The following is a 24,713-nucleotide window of genomic DNA, read 5'->3' as shown; positions in this document are numbered from 1 at the left end:
TTTGTTTTTTTCAATTTTCCTTTCTCTTCCTTTCTTTTCTTTTTGGAGCAGTGGCAATTTATTCCTAACAACTGGTCTCATGGTCTTCAGGTGTTTAGTTCAACCCATGTCATACCCCACCATTCTGATCCATCCTGCTACCTCTCTCAAATTCGTTCTTCAATGCCTGATAAACCTGAAAAAGTTTATCTTAATTCTTTAGCAAGAAAGAAAAATAATAATTCTACTGGAATATCAGTTGGTCTTCATTGTAATTTACTGAGCAAGGAATAGTGAAAAGTAAAAAAGCAAGTTGAATCTAACAATTTTAGAATGACTTTGCGACGTACAACAAATAAGCCTATTAAATAATGATAAATGGTCAGAACAGAAGGCATTTGTTCTGGAACCATGTCTGTACAGCTATTTAGTAATTTAATTTTGTTTACTCATTGGAAATCAGTAGAACTAACAAGTGCCAATAATTTTTCCTTATTTTTATAAATATTAATTCAGCTTTTAATATGTGTTTAGCTTTTACTCATATTAATCAATAAGGAAAATATATTAATTAAGCCTCTGAGAAATGAGCTAGTTATTGCAAGTGACATAAAGAGAAATGAATAAGCCTTGCCCTCCAGAAACATATGAATTGATAAAGAGCATAAGAGGCAAAAATCTATCGATAGCAATGCCAAGTACGGCAAGAGAACAGATGCCTAAGTGCTACAGTTTCCAAAGAAGGCAGAGATGATGTTTATTTCCAAAGACCAAGAAAGTACCCATTCATATGAGTCTATAAGATTAGATAAAATGTAGAGAAGATAAAATGTGGGTATAGATTTGCACATGGGATGAAGAGCATGACAGAAGCGTGGGAGCAGGAAACCCAATGAATATGATTGGGGCGCAGTTATTCCAGTTTGATTCAGCCAGTCACTAAAAGAATAATTACTGAATAATTCTATGTTCAAGACATTTTATTAAGTGGTGAATAAAGTTGCAAGCAAAAATAGATAGAAGCTGTATTCTCATGGAACTTTTAGTCAAATAGGGAAGGAAGCATCTGGTCAAATAATCAAACAAATGGATGTAGGAAGGATAAGCATTTTAATGAAGGATAAGCATTCTAAAGGAAAGCAACACAGTTCTATGAAAATGGCTCTCAAACCAACCTGACTTCCAATGGCAAATTGGGGAAGGTTATCTTCTGAAGAACTGATAGTGAAACTGAAGTCTAAAAGGGGAGTGAAAGAAATAGATGTATTCCTGGAAACTTAAAAACTACTAAGACTGAAAACAGGAAGAAATAGACAATCTAAACAGACCCCCAGCCAATAAGGAAATTGAAGCAGTAATCAAAAATCTCCCAACAAACAAGAGCCCAGGGCCAGATGGCTTCCCAGGGGAATTCTTCCAAATATTTAAAGAAGAAATAATACCTATTCTATTGAAGCTGTTTCAAAAATTCCACTTTGGGCTTCTACAAATAAAGGTGCTATGAGCATCCATGTGCAAGTTTTTGTGTTAACATAAGATTTCATTTCTCTGGGCTAAATGTGCAAAAGTTCATCTGCTGGGTCATATGGAAAGTGCCCGTTTGGTTTTAGAAACTGGCAAATGGCTTTCCAAAGCTGCAGCACCATTTTACATTCCCACCAGCCATGTATGAGAGGTCCAGCTGCTCCGTATCCTCACCAGCACTTGGTGTTATCATCATCTTTTATTTTAGCGATTCCAAAACACACATAGTGGTTTTATTGTGCAGGTCCATTGGAGCTAATGTTGAACATCTTTTGGGGGAAAAAAAAAGTTTTAACTTTACCTTCATAGTTGGAAGCTAAAAAAAGTTAACAATGGCAAAAGTGATAACATATTAAGGAAAAAGATGATGGAGGAGAGACACTGAAGTGAAGAAACCCAGCTGTTTCCCTTATTAGAAAATGAGGAGATTTATAAGGATTTATAAAGATTGTATTCTAAAGACACCTTTGTGAGTTTGTATCTCTTGACTTGCAGAGAATAGACTGTGCCTGCGACTTTGAGACGGATTAACGGTGACATTTGGATAAATTCTAAAAGCACTGCTATTTTTATAACTGTGCCATTTCTACCATTTCAGTAGAAATATCAGCTTTACAACTTCTCGCCTAAAGATTATTCATCTTTTTTCAGCCGTGTAGTACTAAAATGCAAACAGATGAAACTGGTACTTCTGTGAAATCAGAAGAAAGCTGGTCTCTTCAAACATGGTATTTGGCAACTAAAATTAACTCACGTTGGAAACGATTTGCAGTACTCTTGCTGATAACCATGCTGAGGGGTCTGTACCTCCAACATATCTCCTCCTCACATAGTGTATACTTCAGAGCACTTTCCATTCTTCTGGCAGTTTCCATCAGAGGCAAAGGACAAGAAAGAAATTCCTCTGGCTCTGGTTATTTTCTTTCTGTCCTGCTCATCTAACTCGGAACATGTTAGGACCGGTTAATACAGAATGCAAGCCAGCCTCCCCAGTGTGTATTGTGATATCCAGCTCTGAAATTAATTCTACAAGGCATACACACAACATATACATATAACATACACAACATGCTAGGATATACACAAGTGACAGTTTGTCCTATTGCTTTACGTAACTCTCAGTCATTTCTGGGTTTTCTCTTTGTCAGTTTTCAGTAGGCTATGAGTTAAGTTGTATCAGATCCAGAAAAAGGCTGGGTAGTTTATACATTATTATGTCAAAAATTTAAGCCATGTGAATAGACTTGCCCTTCAGATGTATTTATTGTTTCAAAAATGCCTATGCTGTAGTTAGAGGCTGGGGATAGGACTACTGATCAGACCTGAGTCCTGCTGTGAGGCAGTGGACAGCTATGTTATCAGTTAAGATACAATATAGTAGGGTGATGAAGAAAGTATGCATTAGTATCTTTCCTGGAGACAGGAGAGGGGTACCACTCATCCTCAGGACTCATGTACCTCTGGTCCCATAGTCAAGAAGTTATGATATAAGAGAGAAAGTCACTAAACTTCTTATTTGTAGCCAACTTGTATTTCCATCTCCATGGATGAGCCCAGAGACAAGAACTGCCTATGCATGTTAGAAACAGATCCATGGGCTTGAGTTTACGATTATGAGTTCAGCTTTTAAGACTGTATTTCCTTCTTTACCCTTGCTGTTTTACCTGTCCTTTGTGTAGGACTATGGCAGTTTATGACTATTCAAAAGATATTTTAAAGTACATTTAAAAGCAAAGCTTTAAAAGCAGACAAAGTTCTTACCGTTTAAGGGAATATGATATTCTGAATATCTTTCAGATTTCTTAAATCTGGACTTTTTATTTTCACGATTGCAGAAGTAACCTAAATATGTAAATAAAATAAAATTTAAAAAAAATAAATAAATATGTGATTGGACACTGCAGGTTTCCTGCCAGCGTTTTAACCTGAAAAAAATACAGACTTTTTTTTTTTTTAAACATATTTACTCCCTCCTGCATATCTGTAAGGACCTTGAAGGTGAGACCTGTGTATCCGGTATACAGTAAGCACTAAATAAATTTCTCGTGTTTGGATAAATGCAGAAACAATTCATCTTTGTTTCCTTCACAAGATCATGCATATATAGATACCAACAATGTATGAAATATTTGCATAAATAAGGTAATGCATGAAAGGTTGAATTTCTAAAGGTGAGCTACCAATGGGGTAGGACAACACAGTGATCGTTAGTGGTTTCATCATCAGTAAGTTCATTTATTCTTAGGACTCAGATATAGAACACTAAATACCTTTTGAGTATTCTACTATGCTCTGGGGATGTAGAGGTGATGAAAAAACTGTCCCAGCTCTTAAGAAGCTCAAGCGTTATAGGCATTGTCTCCACACAGATTCACTCGTGCTATACTTAGATGTTCAGAGCATCTTCACCTTCTTCCTAACCCTATATTTATCGTATCTTTCTAGGGAACCTTCCCCTCAAATGCCCACAAGCTGGCTAAATAGCAGGAGGCGGAGGGAAAAGTCTGATTTCATATAAAATTACTAATGTCTTCTAGTTAAACATTTTCTCTGGATAATTGAGTTGCTTTTGGACAAATGCTCACCCTCTCAGAAGTCCCTTCTTCCATACTCACTTCTGAGATGGCATGTGGCTGGGTCTGTAGTGTGACCTCAGGCCTATGTTGATCCTTTGGCTGCTCTCTAGGGTAGGACAGCTCTCCTGTTGTTGGGTGTGCACTTGCTGGATTGGATGTGGAGCGCCTCAACTCTGGGCCTGGCATCCGGCTGGCCTCTGATGTTCACTCTGCCCCCCGGTGGGGGTGTCCCTCTCCTTCCTGACTAGCCCCCTGATCCTCACTGATCTGCGGCCTCCAGGTATCAGGCTGTGAATGTGTTTGGTCTTCAGCCTTGCTGGTCCTTGTCAGATGGAACCCCTTGCCCCACCCCAGGTAAGCCAGCCTGCACCACTTTGCAGAGCACTCAGACTTCTGGCAAAACAGGAGCCCCAAAAAAGGCTTCTGGGGAACTAGGGTGCTCTCTGCTAATGACACTTCACCTCTCATCATTCTCTGATGCAGGCTCTTCAGGTTGGTGTGGCTGTCCCAAAAGGAAACCAATGCTTTGCTTTCAGTTTTCCCTCTAACAATCTAGCATTCTTTCCCCCACCTGGGACTTCAATGCAGAGAGGGCACCTCTGGGCACCTATGACTCAACACTTGCTTCTCCGATGTTAATTCCTTTTCTCTTCCCACAGTCCATGGTGGGAGAGTCAAGCTCTTTCCCCACTCTTCCTCTCTAGCATGGACTTCCTTGTCTCACACCCTCCTTTCAGGACACCAGACCTCCCAATTGGGTCCTAAAGTAGAAAAGAGCAACCTTCCACGTTCTAGAAGAAACTCTGATGTAGTTCGTAATCAATTCTTAATATGCTGGTGGGAGAATTACAGAATTTAGAATGCCTTCTCTGTCATTGAACCTGACTCTAGCCCATTCTTCACTAAAGACATCAGGAAAGTCAGCTTGGTATTTGGAAGTTGATGAATGACCTCTCTCTTCTACAAAGGACCTGCCCTCTTTTTTTTCTCACGGCCCAATTTAACAGGTAGAAGACAGAATGGGCATGATTGACGGTGGAAAATTAAATTTCCAGAAAACTTTATCCTATTTTTCTGGAAGACAGATGTATAGACAAATTGCAGTGCAGTCTGAACAGTAGTAAAATGGAGCTATGCACAAATGCTATGGGATTGCAGAGAGGAGGGAGGGACTGCTTCCACCCATGAGAAAGGACTCTCCAGAGAAGACATCTTGGTGGGGTCTATAAACCTAGACATGACTGACAGCATGAATCCCACAGTAAAACACTTGGCCAAGGGCCACTTGGTTCTTTGGTGATTGTCAGCTCCAATGGCTCATGTAGACAGGTTATAAATAAGTGAGATGCCCTTATCTATTTGTTTCCTGTCTGAACACCAGTTTTCCCACTTCGAAGAATTTTAAAACCTGCCTGCTGGTGTGGTCCTGGGTGTGCACATGTAACACTGCATGCAGTGAGCCTTGTTTCCCCCACAGTCCCAGGCAAAAATAATCCAACAAACAATGACATATCATATTGTTCTGATCCCACCACTACCTCCAACACCTTCCTCAGTGACGTTCCTCTGTCCTTCCTGCGGATGGAATTTCCCTGGTCTTCCAGCATTCTCAGACGTGTCTGAGATCCATGTGACAGTGAGTCGGCCAAGCTGGGACACCCACTGCTTTAGCCAACCTCCAACATGTGGTAGAGGCTCAAAAAATACCAGTCCTTTTACTCACCTGTTTTCCACTGCATGGATTCTTTCCATTGGTCCATTTAAGAAAAAAGATACATGTTGCCTCAACTAGACTGTGCTCTCCACACACAGTCTCACTCTTGGATAGCAAACCGAAGAAAAGCAATGAAAAATTGTGCAGTTGCATGCAAACTGTTCTAGGTGAAAGACCTTGTTTGAGATACAAGAAGGTTAGGAAACCCACATTCCAATTAGCTTTGCCACTGATTGATTACTCTGTTACTTCACATAAGACCATTTGCCAGTCAATAGAGGTGAAATCCCATAAACATTAATGAGATTGCTTCTAGGTACAAGCAAAATTCTTCTAGCCCACTCTGTTTGGGAGTGAAAATATCAAGGGAACTTGTATAAGCCAATATGGTTATACCCTACTTGGAATTATGTTTTCACAGTATCAGAGCTAAACAAACCTTAAAACCATGGAATGCTGTTGCTTGACAAGTAAAATCAAGAAAATTTTCTCCTCTGGTACAGATGCACCACTTTTATTTTGCAACGAACATGTTCCTGAAATATTACTTCCAAATAAACTTTTACAAATGATTTCTAATTTTAATACTCTGGGAAATGTACAGAGTATTTCTTATAAATTGAAAAATCATTCTGTGCAATGAATAGTAACTATTTCTGTTTCCATAGATATTCTTTCAATACGCTGAGTTTGTGAAAAGTGAAACACTCCTATAGTCAGTATTATGCCACACACAAGATTGATATTTTCAAAGTTAGCAGCCAAAATACCTGTTATGTTTGGTGGATAAGAGTGAACAGGGCAGAGGGGAAGACACAGGAGGCCTGGCTGTGGATATCCCCAAGGTGTCTATGTGCTCACATAGATTAATCAGTTAACCACTGACTGCCTTACACCTCCCAAATGTGCTTGCTCTCTACAGAATAGAATCAGTGGAATTATGGGCAAATGGACACTTTTAATCGATGTTTTCATTCATTTAAGTAAGGAATTGAAAATAGATTTAGTGAGCACCTCTAAATTGTGTGTGTGTGTGTGTGTGTGTGTTTGTAAAAGGGGAAAGGACAGGGAGACTGAGAAAACAGGACCAAGACAGAAAGCACAGTACTGAAAACAAGTCTTCTAATGTCCAAGTAGATAAAATTTCAAAAATTCAAAGTTTACTTTGGAAACTAATACCTTAGAAGCCTTAATAGAAACTAATTAAAATTTTAAAAGTCAGAATGTTCCAGTATGGTTCAGTTATTCCACTACTGGGCATTTACCCAAAGAAAACAAAAACACTATTTTGAAAAGATATATGCATCACTCTGTTTGCTGCAGCATTATTTACAATAGCCACAATATAGAAGCAATGGAAGTGTCCATCAATAGGTGAATGGATGTAGAAGATGTGATACACACACACACACACACACATATATACAGTAGAATGTTACTTGGCCATAAAAAATTACTTGCCATTTGCAACATATATGGATCTCAAGAGTATTAGGCTAAATGAAATAATTCAGAGAAAGACAAATACCATATGCTTTCATTTATATGTGGAACCTAAAGCACAAAACAAATAAATAAATGAATAAAAATGGAAACAGAATCATAAATACAGAGAACTGGTGGTTGCCAGAGGAGAGACGGTTGGGTGATGGATGAAATAACTGAAGGGGATTAAGAGATACAAAATTCCAATTATAGAATAAGTAAATCACAGGATGAAAAACAAAAAATAGGGATGTAGTCAATAATATCGTAATAACGTTGTATGGTGACAGATGGGGACTACACTTACTGTGGTGAGATTAGCTTTATGTACAGAATTGACTCACTGTGTCGTACACTTGAAACCAATATAAAGATGTTTATCAGCCATACATCAATTAGGAAAAAAAAAAAGTGTTCCAATTAGCCATGCATTAAAATCCTGCCAATTAAGGCTTGTTGCCCAAACGTGTTCATTTGGCCTTTAAGTGATTTTTATACATATGAAATCTTTTGATAGAAATTTAGAGTCATGTTTTTATTTCAAATCATCCTCCCTGCCTTTCTTCAAGCAAAATTCCATAAATAACATCACTGGTAATTTCTCATAGTTTTCTTCAGGTAATTACTTCCTTGGTTTCTTGAAACATTAAAGATTATTAATAAAATGAAAGAGAGGGTAAGAGATTTTTATGTGTTGGTTACAAGATTTGAGGATTTTTTTTTTAAACCAGTGATCTAGTTTGGCCTCGTTTAAAAAACAATCCTATATCCTATAAAGGATTTAATTAGGGGATACAATATGAAAAGATAATGGACTTGAAAAGAGCTAGTTTGTAACAAATAGCTTCTCTAATTAGGCAGTATAACATGAAAATTAAGAGTAGGCAAACACCAAGTGGTTTCATTAGAAACATCATTCTATATAAGAATTCTCTTTCTTTTCAAATAAAAATGTCCTTGAGGTAAAAACAGTATTTTACTATATAAGATGTAAACAGAGTGGCTTAGTAAACATAACCAAATTTATACTTTCAAATTAATATTATTCTTTTTTTAAAAAGATTTTATTTATTTATTTGACATACAGAGATCATAAGTAGGCAGAGAGTCAGAGAGAGAGAGGAGGAAACAGGTTTCCTGCTGAGCAGAGAACCCAATGTGGGGCTCCATCCCAGGACCCTGGGATCATGACCTGAGCTGAAGGCAGAGGCTTTTTGGAGCCACCCAGGCACCCCTCAAATTAATATTATTCTTCAACATGCTTTTTATTACACACTTATTTAGATGTGCCTGCCATTGTTCAAAATATCGTGGAGTTTCTTTGACATCTTCTGAGCCAATTTTAAGTCACACAGATTTCTTTTATAATTTATCCTTCTTTTCGATCCCAAAAGTATTATCTAGCTTAATCCAGCATTTGTGTTCTTTCCAAAAAAAATAAAACCTACTCTTGAAGAATGAGCAGTTGCTTCCGTTAAGAATATTCCAGTGAGGGCTCTGAAGGTGATTTTACAAAGTTCAAAATGTTTTTGAGCAATGAGAGCTTCATTAAAATACACCCATGACCTTCCAGCATGACTACCTTGAATGACAACCATGTCCAGATTGAACAAATTCCAGTGTTAAAGAAGATTAGATATGTAAACACCTGCATGCCCTGTTCAATAAGTGGCAGCTTTCTTTCCCTTAAAAAAAAAAAAATCCTCATTATTTCCAAGGCACACCTTTCTTTATGTATGAACATAGCTTGTGTCATAGGCAGAACAATGACCCACCAAAGATATTAGAGTTCTAATCCCTGTAATATGTTACTTTACGAGACAAAGGAACTCTCAGATGTGATACAATTGATGAATCTGAAATGATGAGATAATCCTAGATTCTCTGAGTGACCTCAATATAATCACAAGGTCGTTTGAAAAGAGGACCCAGAGTCAGGGCGGTGCGGGGTGGGGGGAAGAGCAGCCATGGAAGCAGCCTAAAGATGCTACCGTCTTGGCTTTGAAGATGGAGGAAGGAGCCACAAACCAAGGAATGCAGGTTGCCTAGAAGCTGAGAAAGGCAAAGAAAGGGGTTCTTCTTGAGGGCTGCCAGAAGGTACACAGCTCTGTGAACATGTTGATTTTAGGACTTCCGACCTCCAGAACTGTATGATCATGAATTTATATTGTTTGAAGCCAGTAAGTTTGTGGTCGTTTGTTAGAGCAGCAATAAGAAATGAATACATTTGGAGACAATATTTAATTCTTCCTCTACCCCCAGGCAGATTTGAAGGTGCTAACCTTTCAAGGGCCTTCCAAAAGGAACCAGAAACACACAGGTGCAAGGGCAATCTTCTGTTGTCTGTCTGTGCTGGTGTTTCCATTCTCTGAGAAAAGGATCCTGGCAAGGACCTATTTCCTCTCTGTGGTCACTAAGGTCCCAATGCTCCCACTGCCGCCTAGATGGATTTCTTTGGAGGACAATTTTGGTGCTGTCTGCCATGAACAGATATCCAGGAAAACACTCTTGCATCATGATTGGTAGCCTTTACAGAAGTGCTCATTTTGATTCAATCACTACACAAAATTCACCTGCAATTAGTACGTAAAGTAGGATGATGTACTTGCACTATAAAAAAGAAAATACGTTCATTAGCCTGCTTACTTTGGCAATGCCTTTGAAGGGATGTGTTTGTTGATAAATCATAAATGAGTAAAAGTCTTTGAGATGCATTAAGAATGAAGGGTATAGTCTTAAAGCTGCTAAGACTTCCCCCATCAAATAAATAAATAAAATCTTTTTTAAAAGATTTTTAAACTCAGTGGAGCGTCCTGCTCTTGGTTTCTGAATAGGTCATGATCTTGGAATCTAGAGACAGAGCCCCCTCGTCAGGCTCCACATTCAGCAGGGAGTCTGCTTCTTTCTCTCTCTCTCCCTCTGCCTCTTCCCCTGCTCGAGCTCTCTCTCTCTGTCTTTCAAACAAACAAACAAATAAATAAATAAATAAATATTGTTTTAAAAAGCTGCTAAGACTTTTTAAGACTCAGACCATAAAAATTAATAAAAACACCAACCTGTGAGAAAACAGCAGGAATTATTTCTGTCCTTCTTCCTGTCTTCCCTCTTTTTTATATCTTCTGGCTCAGGGGCCAGTTACAATTCATGATCCCTTGAACAGGAAGACAGAATATAGCTGAGCATTTTCTGAAACCATCAGCTGGTCAGTTTAGGAGATGCAACACCATCTGGGCCAGAGAATGAGGACAGAAATAGGTGCTACACAGAAATGCACCTCCAGGTCCTTCGGCTGAAGTCCTCTCTATGAGCAGCTTTAGGTAATACTAGTTACCTCAGTGATGGCAGATTCCCCCCAAATGGTTCAGAGAAGCAGAAAATTTTCACCATTCAACATCTACTATCTGCCAGACAATGAGGTAAGCACCTCTGGACCTTGTTCCAAAGTTCCCTTCTCAAAGGGTCCTTCCCTGGCCACCCTGTTTAAAATCACAATCTCCTGCCCCATTCAGCACTCCCTTCCCTCTCTCCCCTGCTTCATTTTTCTCCATAATTTTTATCTCCATTGGCATAACTATATATTTCGATTGTCACTTAAACTCCATAAATATAGAGAATTTTTTATTCTTAACTAGATTTCTAATTTCCTCGGATAGCGCTGGGCCCCTTCTAGATGCTCCACCAATATTTTTTAGTGAATTAATAAAATATTTAAGGGGCCCTTGTGTGTACCAAACACCATCTAGCTTCAGAAAATAAAACTTGAGTTCAAGAGAGAAAAAAATCCTTTCCTTATGGAGGGTAATTGTGTCTTAGCATAGTAAGTACAATTTGATAATACTGAGACCAGTGGGAACCCCCTGAGGGGGCACTTAATTCAGATTTGCGAAGCCAAAGAGGGCTTTCTAAAGGAAATGTCTCAACTGAGCGCTGAAAGATATGTCTGAGTGGATGAGGGGAGGGGTAGTGAGAGAGACGGACATGGGAACTCTGGGCAGAAGGAACAGCCGGTGCAAAGAAATGCGTTGAGAAAGACCATGACATGTTAAACTAAAAATGCTCTGCGTGGAGTTTGAAAGAGAAATGGTCAAAGAAGAGAATGAAGAGGCAGCTGGTGACAGATCACGAAGGGACTGACAAACAACGTTAAGGGACTTGGGCTTTATCCTGAGAGTTTCTAGAGTAGTAATATATGATGAAATTTGCAATTTAGAAAATTCATTTGCATGGTCTGATGAGGAAGGGGCAGACAGGCTAGGGCAAGTAAAGAGGTTCTAGAGAAATATAGGTGGCTAAAAAGACAGGACTCGGTGACTTATTTGATGTGTGCATGAAGAAGGATCAATCCACGTTTTATTCACCCATGTGTGTAGCAAATATTTATTGAGCGTATATTACATATACCTTTCTATGAGTTCTAGATATATAGCATAAAGATCATATTCTTAGCCTCATGAAGCTTCCCTTCCAAGTTATACTTAGTTTCACTTAGTTATACTTAGTTTCACTTTTGTTTTCTCTCAAACCAGAACATGAGGGAGTAAGATGTGCAAAGATATGGGGAAGAGAGTTCTAAGGAAAGGGAACAATATAAGGGTGAAGGCTCTGGCATGTTTAAGACACAGTAAGAGATGACATTGAAGAAAGAAGTAGAGGCCAGATTACATAAGGCTAATATAATATATATGTTATTATATATAATAATACATATGTGTTATTTTATTTTATATTATTTTATATGGCTATTACATAAGATCAAGGAAAACATTTTGGGTTTGTTCTAAGAAAAATCATTTGAACGTGCAGAGTGCAAGGTGCAGAGTGGGGGACTGATGTGACCTAATTGGTATTTTTAGATCACTGGGGCTGTGGCTGCTCATGGAGAGTTGACTGTACATGGAAGCCACTAACTGAAAGATGCAGTGACTTGAAGCCAGGTGCTAACCACAAAGGTGGCTAGAGCTTGGGGGATACATTTATAAGATAGAGCCAATAAGGTTTTCTGAGTATTTGTATGAGGGATGTTTGAGAGATTCAAGAATGACTCCTCGGTTATTGGACTCAGCCACTGGGTTGTGCCATGTGGTAAAATGAGGAACATAGGGGAAGAGCAGATGTGGAACAGAAAATCAAGATTCTGCTTTGGCCACATAGGCTTGAGCTTCCTGTTGCACATCCAGGCAGAGCTTGCTAGAGGCGGCTGGGGATATGTATCTGGGGTTCAGGAGAGAGGTGGGGGCTTGGATTATTAATTTAGAATCATTTTTAAGTAGATGGCCTGATTATATCACCAATGGGGTGAATGTAAATGGAAAAGAGAAGGAACCTGAATGCTGAGCCTTAGCACCAGCCAACATTCAGAGACCAGAGGAAAGAGGAGACCCAGAAGAATGTGATAAACCCTGGAAGCATGTCAGGGACGTGTTTCAGGAGGAATGGAGTGACTGCTTAGATATCAGGGTTCGGGATTCAGACCTGAGCAACTAAGTCTCCAGTGGTCGCATTCAGCGGGGGAAGAACAGTATGGAGACACAAAGTGAGTTATGTTTGTGCCATGCTGAGCTGTAGGTATTTTTGGTACATCCACACAAGATCAGGAGGCTCTGGAGTCTAAGAGATGGGTCCAGATTTGAGACGTAGATTTGGAAGTCATCAGGAGAGAGATGACTTTTGAAGCCAGAATAGTAGGTGACATCATTCAGGATAAGTGTGGAGAGATGGGAACAGATACTATGGCAAAGTCCCAGACGCATAGCATAGGAGAAATGAGAGTGAATCCAGGAGCCCATAGACTAGGAACTCATAACAGTCTCACAAGGAGGCTTGAGAGATGAAGGGATGGATGGGGAGCCTGGCAGGTAAGAGCACCAGCAGGAGGGAGTGTCAAATGCTATACTGAGTCCAGTAAGGACTAAAATGTCTCTGCTGGGTTCAAAAACAAGAAGTGTATTTTTGAGCAGTTTTGACTGTGCTCGGGAAACAGAACCCAGATTGCACTGAGTGGCTGAATGAAGTTGAGGGAGACGGAAGCAGTGGCTGAATGCAACTCTTTTCAAGAAGTTTGGCAGGAAAGGAAGTAAGAGGTGGGTGACAGCCAGAGGGTGGCATATGTAGAATATGAAAATGAGAGTGCCAAGGACTGAGCCCTCAGACGTGACAACTTTGAGGGACAAAAAGAACAAAATGAGTCAAAAAAAAAAAAAAAAAAAAAAAAAACCAGAAGGAAGGGCCAGAGAGGCAGGAGGGAAGAAAAAAGACATAAATCAGGAGAGGAGAGAATTAAATGAGAGAATGATTAGTAATGCCAAATGCTGCAGAAGGTTTAGTCAAAAGCAGCAGCACACTGTAGCTTTGGTGATTCCAGCCAAGAGAGGTGTCAGTATTGCTGTATCTTGAGGAATGACTGGGGCCAAAATACCGGAGGCAGTGGCTAGAGATTACTCTTTCAGAAAGTGGCTGTGAAGAGGGAATAAATAAATAGCTGCAGAGCAATTAGGCTTCCAGGGTGAAATCAACATGGGCCTATATGGCAAAGAAAAATAGCCAACAGAGAGCATGGGATCAAGAGGGACGTGGGATAGATGCTGGAAGCCAGGTTCCTTAAGGATAGAACGGGAAGGTCCCAAAGAACAGAGGACAGAGGGAGCTTCAGGGCTAGGCAAGTCCTTGGGGAGCACGGACGGTGAACTCCAGGAAAGAGATGTGTCTTCATTGGCATCTGTCTGCTTTGGACCAAGTTGTAGAATGTCCTGTTCACTCTGGTATCGGCTGCATCTCTAGCAGTGCTGAGTGTGCAGTGGGCACTCAATAAACACCTGTTGAATACATAAATAAATGATGAGCATAAGGCAATGAAAATCGGATTTTGTCTTTTTTAATAAAACCTGGAAGAGTTGGGTTAAACCTAGAAGCAGAGCCCCAAAAAGTACAAGATGTTCTCCTGTAGCTTTTGAAATTGTTTCTGCCTGCTGTTTTAATGCTGGGAGGAATCAAAAGTAATGCAAAATTAATGTAGAATTAATATTTCATCAGAAACTTTCATTCCCTTCAATATGTGTTTTGAAATGTGTGCTTTCTTTAATGTTATTGTTAATGTTCTTCTGTCTGATGATTTTTATAAATAAGAAATACAAGTTAGTGGTGCATGGCTGACTTAAGGCAACCGCTTCTCCAAAAACCACTCAAGATAGCCACACAGTATCAAAGACTCATCGCCAATCCCGAACTATTCTAATTCCTTTTTTTTTCCTTCTGCAAAAATGTTGGATATGTAAGAAAAAAATCATAACTAGGTTTGTGATTGTCTTCCTGGGAAGAGCTATCATTCACTAAGTGGATATTGATGAATGGATATTTTCAGCAAAATAGAGCCATAGTTTATGCTGTAATGAACGGAAAGCAGCCGTTTCCATTCTGGTGATACAATTCTAATTCTCATACACTTTTTCTTATAAACTGCACCTTATTTAATATAAAAAATGCAGACAACCATTAAATATTATATTTAATATAAAAAATATAAAAACTGCACCTTATTTAATATAAAAAATGCAGACAACAATTTCAATACCCTCAGAGTCTGCCCACTTGCCAACATGCTCTCAGGGTAAGAAAGAGCACAGGAGCCTGCTAGAAAGAGTCAAGGCTGACCCAGCCTACACCAGTGTTGTTATAACTGGATCCGATATAGTTTCTACCCCACCTGGACCTGACTGCTTATACTCACTTTGTACAAGAAGAGTGGCAGACCTGGGATCATCTTGGCTCTGACACTTCAGACTGTGTGACCTGAAGTAAGTTACCTATCACTTCAGTACTCTGTTTTAGCATCCGTAAAATGGGAAAAATAAGAACCTAGCATTCTGCCTGTTCTAAGGTAGACATTCAGTAAATGTTAACTCCTTGCTTTCTACTTCTAAAATCCAGTTTACTGATAATCACAGCTTATTCTTAAACCTGATTCAAAGTCCGGTGATGCTCATCCAGAAGGAATTTGTCCTTTGGGACAAGCTCTGCTCTCACCTGAGATAGATTTCCCGACAGCAGAGCTAAGGAGTACATGTCTCCTAATTATCTGTTTTCCAGGGGTCACCTAGATTTCCAGGTTCCTGTCCCAGATTTTCAGTGCAGGGTAGTACCTTTTTTTCCCCCCTCCCTTTCTTTCTTTCTGTCTTTGAGAGCTGAAGCCAAAGAAGCAAAGTGAATGTATTTTAACAGCTAGGAAGTTCTTCTGATGGACGGGCACAAGGAGACGTAGAAAAGTCACACGTTTAAATCCTTACCGGTAGTAACAAGAAAAGTAGTTTGGTGAAAATCTTTTTCTAAGTCTCGGAAATAGGACATTTCCTGGAATAGGGCTGTCATATAATCAGCACAAGGACACATTTTATTAGTTTGGCTCTCTTGGGCAACATGATGGAAATATGTCTTCATCTAATATGAATATTTCAAGACAATAAAACCTAAACATTAGGTCCTAAGGTATAGGGGTGGAGGTGTTATGAATAGAATAACTCTGAGAGGAAAAAAAATCCGAGAGGTGGAGGGAAGGAGGGTGTCTACCAGAAAAGCCTGTTCCTGATGAAAGATATTCCCAGTTGGATTTTTCAAACGCTCCGGGGATGGGTACGTGTCCAGGCCACTGAATTAAAGTGGTTCTTGATTTCGTATGAATGTGCATTTTCCAAATTTATACCCCACTCTCTTCAGCTGGACTGTCTGCCAAAAAAGGACTTTTGTTGTGTCTGTGATACTGAAGATTGTCCTTTTTTAAGATCTTTCTCTGTTAATGCTTCAGTTTTACTCACCGGAGATGAATTTATAATATATATCACTTTTAGAAACACAGGAGAATTGCCAATTAGAAGCAGAGGAAGGGAAAGTAGGGAAATGTTCTCTTTCCTGCAATCACCTCCGTAGTTGCCTCGGGTTTAGCCTCTGACAGCTGGGCCACGTGAGGGGAGCTTTTTCCCTGTGAATAGCCGGAGGGGAGCGCTAATGAGGAGCCCCAGGCTGGCGGAGGAGTCTTTTTGGCAGACAATTAGAAGGAGGGATGAGATCACCTCCTCATTATGCTCTGCTGGAATGGGAGCAGTTGGGTGGCGGGTTTTGTGTTTTGTTTTAAGTTTTTTACAAACCATCTGCTTCCCTTGAGAAAGACTGATCTGACTCTTGTAGGTTTTTTACACTCTCCTAACATGTGTTGTTGTATATATTTTGAAAGCTGTATATACTCAAGAGAGGAAATTTGGAAACCACAGAGAATTGAGATGGTGGGATTGTGACAGTGGTTATCTGATCCAAAGATGACCATTGTTAACATCTTATGCTGATTTTCTCCTTCTAGAGATTTTTGTGACTGATAATACCATACGTAGAACTTTGATCAAGGAATGAACATTTATGTGAACGTACATGTTAGCCAAACCAAAATGGTATAGAAGGAAGATGCAGGAGCTCCTGTTTTCCCTATGATACCACTCGGGCCCAGGGGGACGTCCATTCCCTTCTAAACACTGAGAGAATGGAAGAAAACTGTCTTTTTTCTCCATCCCTCCTTACTTCACCTTAAAGAGGAAATAGCTAATTCAATATCCAATAGGGAACTTTACTGCTTGGTGGGGTTGTTATGTCTTAATAGGAAAAAAGAAGGAGGAAAAAAACTGTCATCCTAATGTTTCATTTCTGCCTGCTTTGTGGATTGTCCCATGCTAGAAGGACCCCTGAGAAAGAGGCCTTGGCTTGGTGGCTGTTTTCCCCGGTATATCTGCCTAAGAAAGATTAGGCTAAGTTAAAATTGAAGTGGGAAATAGGAGGCAAGACTGTCTTCTGCACACCAGATCTAATGTGTGCACACCAGATCTAATCTCCATTTGGTTCTTTGGATATCTTAGGTGACCAAGAGGATCTGTCAATATTCAACCAATTTGACCTACAAAAATAGCTAATCCAAATGGGTCAAGTTATTATTTTCTGCCAGATAGATTCTAGAGGAGAGCAGAAGTAAGTGATTGGAACCACAAATATTCAACATTAAAGAAAACAGTACAGGTAGCTTGTTAGCCACAAAAGACAACCTCTAAGCCTCTGAATATAGATATTTTATCAGAGTGACTCAGTTTTTCTGAAGATATTTAAGGTCCATAAGATGGAGCTAAAGGACAAGCCATGTTGAGTCTTTAAGTCTATAAGAACAAAATGTAAATTCTAGGGAGATTCCTGAAATGCCTGTTTTGGATTTGCAGAGCAATTCTCCCATCCAGGTTACCTACATTTTTCATCATCATCATGTTGCAAAGCTTGTAAGCACACAAGTCAGAAAACATAAAATAGCATGACAAGCTAATTTTATGACCCTTATGATGCTCTGGTATTTGTTCCTTTTCATAAATTAAAGTAACTTTTTGAAAGGGATAAAATCTAAGTCTTAAATTTGGTCTTTTGGAAGAAATCACTTCTAGTGGAAAGAAGTAACCTACTGGCCTTTTGCTGTACCTCCAGGCAAAGCTACTGATTCTTTTTAAAAATAAAATTAATTTTGTTTATACTTTGGATTAATTTGGTGAAACTGTGGAACTAAGAGAAAAATTTAACAATAGCCTAAGTATACCATTTACTTTAGGTGCTATGTGACTGTCCACATTTTCTGTTTTGATTAAAACAAACAAAAATACTAGAGGCGTATGGGTGTCTCAGTCGGCTGATGGGCCAACTCTTGATTTTGGCTCAGGTCATGATCTCACAGTTAGGAGATGGAGTCCCCCATCAGGCTCTGTACTCAGCAGGGAGTCTGCCTGAGGGTTCTCTCTCCCTCTCCTTCTGCCTCCCCCAACTCAAATGCACCATTCTCTCTCTCTTTCAAATAAATGAAGGTGAGATAGATTTAGAGACACAACACAGAGAGAGGATGCAGTAATCCAATGGTATATGTGATTATTGGCAGGCTTACGGTGTATCGTACCACAAGTGAGATTGTTGTACTTTGCGTGCTTATGGGATATGTCATGGGGACAGGATTTACATTATTTTCCTTATTTAATCATTTTGCACTAATTTTGAGAGTCAAGTATCATGATTACATTTAACAATCAGAACTTATATTAATGTGCTGGTGATTGTACAGTGAACTTCTGTGTCAGTCAGAAATGTATCATCATAATCATCTATGTGTAATAGGACTCAACTAGTCAAGTTATATAGTGGCTCTGAGTTCAGCCACTTACATTTACTCACAAAGATATTGTAGAGACATAGATACATATCAACTAAATATGCACATGACAAAGATAGACACACATCAAGTAAAGTAGAAGGGATAAAATTCTTATTTCATACAAGAAATAAGTTAAATAAAATTAGTGTGATGGCAAGCAACAAAGTCATGGGAGCAGCAGAATTAGGGACAGAGTAAGGGTAGAAAAGGTTTTTTGTTTTGTTTTGTTTTTAATTCAGCAAGCATTTACTGGTCATCTACTAAATCCCAGGTTCTGAGTGAGATGGTGGAGAAAAATATAGTGAAGGAGGAATGACCATGTTAGAGGAGAGGAGGGACTTACATGTGAGCATAAAAACCAGATTGAGCATGTCTGAATCCAGAGAGAGGTAGTCTGGGGAGTGTTGGAAAATGGGGTTAGCATAGAAAGGAAGAGAGAAGCTTGAGTGGGTATAGGCAAGAAGAGGGTGTGTGTGTGTGTGTGTGTGTGTGTGTTAAGGAGAGAGCATAACCATGTGTGGTTGAAGACTGTCAGGAAAGATCCAGTGTTAAGAGATTGGCTGAAGCTGAAAAGACAGGGAGGCTGAGAGAGAAGAAAAAGTTAAATGATGCTGTGATCTTCCAATGTGTACTTAAAAATAAAATATATATATATATATATATATATATATATATATATATAAAGTTATTTAATATTAACTTCTGTTGTCCTAAAAGCAATGTCAACACAGGTTTTTAGTTATTATTAAATAATTTTTGGAAGCTGCACTTTAACTCTGTGAAGCCTAGGAGTGCAAATACTAGTATTTTAGCCCTAGTTGCTCTATTACTGGAGGCACTAACTTGCTCTATTATTGGAGGTTCAGATTCCTTACCCATAAAAAGTATATAATCATAACTCCTTTCAAGTGCTATTTTTGGAGATAAAGTAAAAATAATGTGTTTTGTGAACTGTATATTTATAATAAATAAATACAAACTAACCAAAATATTGATAACATGTAAAACCTACTGTAAATGTTATTTAAAGCTACCAAGTTTAAATAATAATCCTGGAGCTATCACCTTGTCTTCAGAGAATGTGCCCCACCCACTGAGCATGGTATGCCCCAGTGCCTCCATCAATAGTCAGACAACTTGGGATCATAGACCTCTCTGGCAGGTAGCGTCTAAAGACTAATGATGTGGAAGAGTTCGTTTAAATCTTTTGGATAAAAAAGATGTAAATCCAAGGTTGTAATGAACACTTTTCTTTCCATGGTGTTCTTCGTGTCTGTTGAGATTTTTCAGAGCATAAAAAGAATGAAATCTTGCCATTCGCAACAACATGGATGGAGCTAGAGAGGATAATGCTAAGCAAAATAGGTCAGTCAGAGAAAGACAAATACTGTGTGATTTCACTCATATATGGAATTTGAGAAACAAAATAAAGGAGCAAAGCGAAAAAAGAGTGAGGCAAACCAAGAAACTGACTCTTAACTATAGAGAACAAACTGATGGTTTCCAAAGGGGAGGTGGGTGGGGGGATGGGTTAAGCGGGCAATGCAGGTTAAGGAGAGCACTTGCTGTGATGAGCTCCGGGCGTAGTCTGGAAGTATGGAATCACTATATTGTACACTTGAAAATAGTATTACACTGTATGTTAACTAATTGGAATTTAAATAAAAACTTGTAAAGAGAGAAGGGAAAAAAAGATAATTATGAAATACTATTCATTTGTTTATTTTTTGGTTGTTAATATTTTATCATTTCTTTTTGGATATAGAAATGTATGCAAAGAAAGGTAAGTCTCCTAAAGATTAATGACTGAATCAGAAGGGTTTTTGTTCTTTATGCTTTATTTAACAGCCCCAATTGTGGACCTCTGTTATCACACTTCTCTCTTTTATTACTCCAACAACCACTTTGCTAAGGAGTTAAGCCACCAGAAAAGTATTGGAGAATTATTTTGTCGATATGTTTCATGCTATATGACCACAGGGAAAAGGCTGGAGCCAAAAAAAATCAACAAAAAGTAATAGCCTGTTTACTAACAGAAGCTCTCAAATGTTTATTTCCTTCTGTAGTTACAGATGCAGGGATGAGACCTCTACCTGTGGCAATTCCTGTCATCGACCCTCATTAATATGTTGTTTAAAAAAAAAAAAAAAAAACATGACAATACTGTTGTTATGGGGGGTCCCCCCATAACAACAGTTTGAGTGACCTTGAGCATATCACTTCATCTCTTGAAACTTCTGAGTCCCCAGCTTTTAAATAAAGGCAGTAGGGGGAGTCTAGTTGATTCTAAACTGAGGGGCGGTTGTAAGTATATATGAGCATTTGTTTTAGTGGCCAGTGCCCAGCAATGCTGAAAGCCCTGCAGAGATCATGGGTCAATCCTGCCTATTACACTGCCCCATCCAAAATGCCAGCAGCGCCTGAATTAGTCCTAATGTCCTTCCTATAATCAGTGATACCAAGTCAAGTACCTGTCCATTCATTAATTCATTCAGCCACCCATTATTGATCCCCCACTGTATGCTGGGCACCAAGCTTCCCCAGCTGAATATTCCAGAAACCCTGGCTTGAACTGTATACTTCTTTATTCTTTCCTTTTCCGTTTAAAGGTATTCCCTATCTATAGGACCACCAGCCATGTACAAATAAGGATTTTTCAGTTCACCCCATTAAAGGAATAGATCCCAGAACTCATCCAGCTCTTTGGGGTTTCTTACGACATTGAGAACCAAAAACCCTCACTCAGTCCTCCCCAAAGTTTGAACGACGGCCTGGTTAGCCTTTCATCATTCAGGAACAGAAGCCCTCAGCTCCACTGACCAAGGGCTTCCAGCTGGACAATGAAATCCAAATTGTGGAGCTTGTAGCTAAATATTTCAACTATTGATTCAATCATTTCTAATTTTTAAAACAAGACACACCAACTGGTTTTTTGTTGTTGTTGTTGTTTTGTCCAATGAATAATTTTCACTGGCAAACTCAAATTTCCTAATATACTTCAGTGGCATTTGAAGCCTGTTGTACTAACTGCCTTAGAGCATTTTACCATATCAAATAGGATCATTAACTTGCTAATTAACTGTGCAGTAAGCAAGCCGGTGCTATTGGGCAATGCTAGCAGCCTCCACCCCAATACAGAGTCCCTCAGGGGAGTGCTGTGACCTATAGACTCAGACCCCAGGCAACAGACTCTTACTCAGCATTCACTGGGCCCTTCCTGGGGTGGGGGGGGGGGGCAAGGGAAAGCTTACAATTCTGATTGCTTGTGATGCAAAGGAGACCAAGGGACAAAGAACCCTGAGAGTCTGCCAATCACAAAAACCCTTTGGGAAGGAGGGGATTCTGAGTGCTGTTTATGGTCCCCAAAGTCATGCTCATGGGCAGGTGGGCAGGCATGCTTTGCAAATATACAAATATTTTTCATCCTTTAATGAATCTTGGATGTTACTGATCATCAAAAATCCTATATGTACTTGTTCAGTCACTATCATTGGGATTCTTCTCATGAACACAGCAGGGTCTGGGTACTGAGAATGTAGTCCTGCTCTCATAGACCACTGGACACATAAGGAAGTCAGACATCATGCCAATAATTCTGTACTCATTACGTATTGTTGCAATCAACACTATAAAGGACACAGTACACAAGGAAAGCATGGATGGACCTGACCTAGCCTAGGAACCCACGAGGCTTCCTTGAGAAGGCAGTATATAAGTGCAGGCCTGAAGGAAAAGGGGGCAGGAGTTCGGGAATTCAGATGGGGCATTCCAGAGGAAGGGGGATGCATGATTAAAGACCCTGAGACAGGACAGAAAGGCTTATTCCAGGTAAGATAGGATGCCAGCTTAGTCCAGGTGGCAAAAATGGGAGAGAGGGGCATGAATGCACTTGAGATGTTTAGAAGATGGAATTGGCAGCACTTGGTAATTGACAGGATATAGGCAGTAAGAGTGGAGGAGTACAGGGATCACTGCCCTGCATCTGACTTGGGGTGCTGAAGTCACTTGTTTAGGATTCTAGCAGAGGAGTGGTACAGGGTGGTGGGACAGAATCATCAGTTTCTCATTTGGTACCTGGACTTGGAAGTCCTGTGGGACGTAGTTTGTCTAGTGGAGATCCTGCCTTGCTGGAGCATCCAAAGATCACTGTGTTTTACTAGGATGGAGTAGAAACAACCTGCTCTGGGGGCCCAGAGCATGTGTTTGGAAGCACGATTACAGACCAGCATGGAGACCCTTGTAATTTATAAAATGTTTTCTCATGTTTTATGTCTAAGCTTCTCGGTCCATTTTGGAGGAAGTCAGTGAGTTAGTCTCTTCATTATACTAGCAGGAAATTGAGGCTTCCTGAGTTTGTAATTTGCCTGAGTTCCCGATACTCTGAGGAAGGATACGGTACTCAAATTCAAATCTCTGGACTCCAGTCGCCACGGGCTCCTCATTTCACCACGTTAACTTGCTCCATGATTAGGGCCGACTCTCTACCCACTCCTGGGGCTTCCATGTCAGGTGGAATCTCACTATTAGCACAAAATATGTAAGAAACGAAATAAAAATCTTTTTCTATCCTCTTTATTCCCTCCCCTCTTTATTCTGTTTTACAACAGAATTTTTAAAGTATTGTAAACTTGAGAGTCATTTTGTGTTTATATTTAGAGAAATATGTTTACAAGTAGCAAGGAGACAGTTATCTGGGAGAAATTTAAGTTCAACTTTTGTCTAAATTCTAGTAAATTATAAAACATGGTAAGACCTCTGCCTCTTCACCTCCCATCCCAATTTACTCCTAAAATAGTGGAACCACCTAAAACGGCTCCGCGTGTTCTTCCCTCATGTGAGGTGTTCTGGGAGGCAGACCTGCCCCCACCTAGTTGGCCTAGTTCACCTAGTTCACCTAGTTGGTGAACAGGATTCTGTTCACCACCATCCTGTCATCCATTGGCCTTCTGCCCTTTCCCTCACAGCTGGGGAGATGTTTAAGTAGTTTGCGCTTTTTTCAGAGTCTGTTTAACTGAATCAGTTCTGGGTCTACACAGACACTCAGGTTCAGGGGAAATACCTTCTCTACAGGGTTGAGTTATTTTTCTTTATTATATGGGAAACTTCTTCCTGAACATCCTATTGTTGCTAACCTTACTCCTTCCCTATAGCTCTTGGACTGCTTTGTGATCCCGGTGGTGATTTTGCTCTCCTGGTTCTTCCTGCTGATTCGGTACAAGGCTGTGCATTTCCTCGGCATCGTGGTCTGCATCCTGGGAATGGGCTGCATGGCAGGAGCGGATGTCCTCGTGGGAAGGCATCAGGGAGCAGGTGAGTCCCTAGGTGTTTGCCCCATTACGTGCCCATATGTGTGAGGCCAAGACAAGATGTGGAATGTTCGTGGTAGGGTAGGAACAAGGAAGCTGGGTTCCCAGTGTCTGTGTCTGAGTCATGTTTGTTCCTCAGCACCTTGAATATGGCATGTGGGAGGTGCTTAATCCATGTTTCATGAGTAAATTAAAAAGGCAAAATACAAAATTTCTGCTCTTTCTGCATATATTCAGAAACATTCAGATGGTGTTTAACATTGGGGGTTAGGACCCATTTGGAGGCTCTTTTGGAAGGTCTTTACTGCCTGGCCCAAACCAGCTGGTTAGACATGGTGTTGGTGGTCCTCTCTTGAAGTGCAGGGGCCTGCCCCAGCCTGACCCTCCAACTCTTTCTTTCTCAAGTCAAGGAAAGACTGAGTTCTTAAACCACTGGGTGAAGGTTGGTATATAAGCTAAGAGTGGATATTTGAAGTTTGAAGACTAGATTGAGAATACATAATATTTTTATGGAGGGGAAGCTAAATTTAGTCTCCTTGTGCATGATTTTTTTGTTTGTTTATTTTTTTGGTAGGAAGGATTTGTGGTTATCAATCACAGCTTGTAGACCTATAAGGTAAAGCTTCAAGATTTACTCATCAAATTGCAATAAATCTGATGGGGATCCTGATTCAGGATGATGAGGATGGTTTCCAGAGGAACCTTTTTTAAGCCTTGAAGTTCTTTAAAATGTACAAAAATTCTTATGCTACATAAGGTTTTGAAGAACAGGAAAAAAAAATGACCTCCTTTGTTAATGTCAAGAATAGGATAGAAAGTATTCCCATTTCTATAGTTCTTGGACTTGTCCTTCCTTGTAGGGAATTAGATGATAATCAAAATTGGGATGTTTGTCATAATGAACCTAGGTTGTATGAAGT

General features: G+C 39.7%; 1 protein-coding gene across 1 annotated transcript in view; it reads left to right on the top strand.

Moving 5' to 3' along the window:
- The window catches only part of SLC35F1 (solute carrier family 35 member F1), a 387,854-nt gene that overhangs the window by 318,121 nt on the left and 45,020 nt on the right, over nt 1-24,713 (top strand). The window contains exon 4 of the mRNA XM_045071150.1: nt 23,638-23,797. Within this exon, the coding sequence (XP_044927085.1) occupies nt 23,638-23,797 (160 nt within the window). The remainder of the gene's footprint in view (nt 1-23,637; nt 23,798-24,713) is intronic.

Source organism: Mustela putorius, unplaced genomic scaffold (assembly GCF_011764305.1).
Source record: "Mustela putorius furo isolate JIRA1106 unplaced genomic scaffold, ASM1176430v1.1 tig00003983_pilon_pilon_pilon, whole genome shotgun sequence".
In the NCBI taxonomy this organism is placed as follows: Eukaryota; Metazoa; Chordata; class Mammalia; order Carnivora; family Mustelidae; genus Mustela; species Mustela putorius.
Note: the sequence above shows the minus strand (reverse complement) of the source record. Positions and strands in the feature narration are given on the sequence as shown.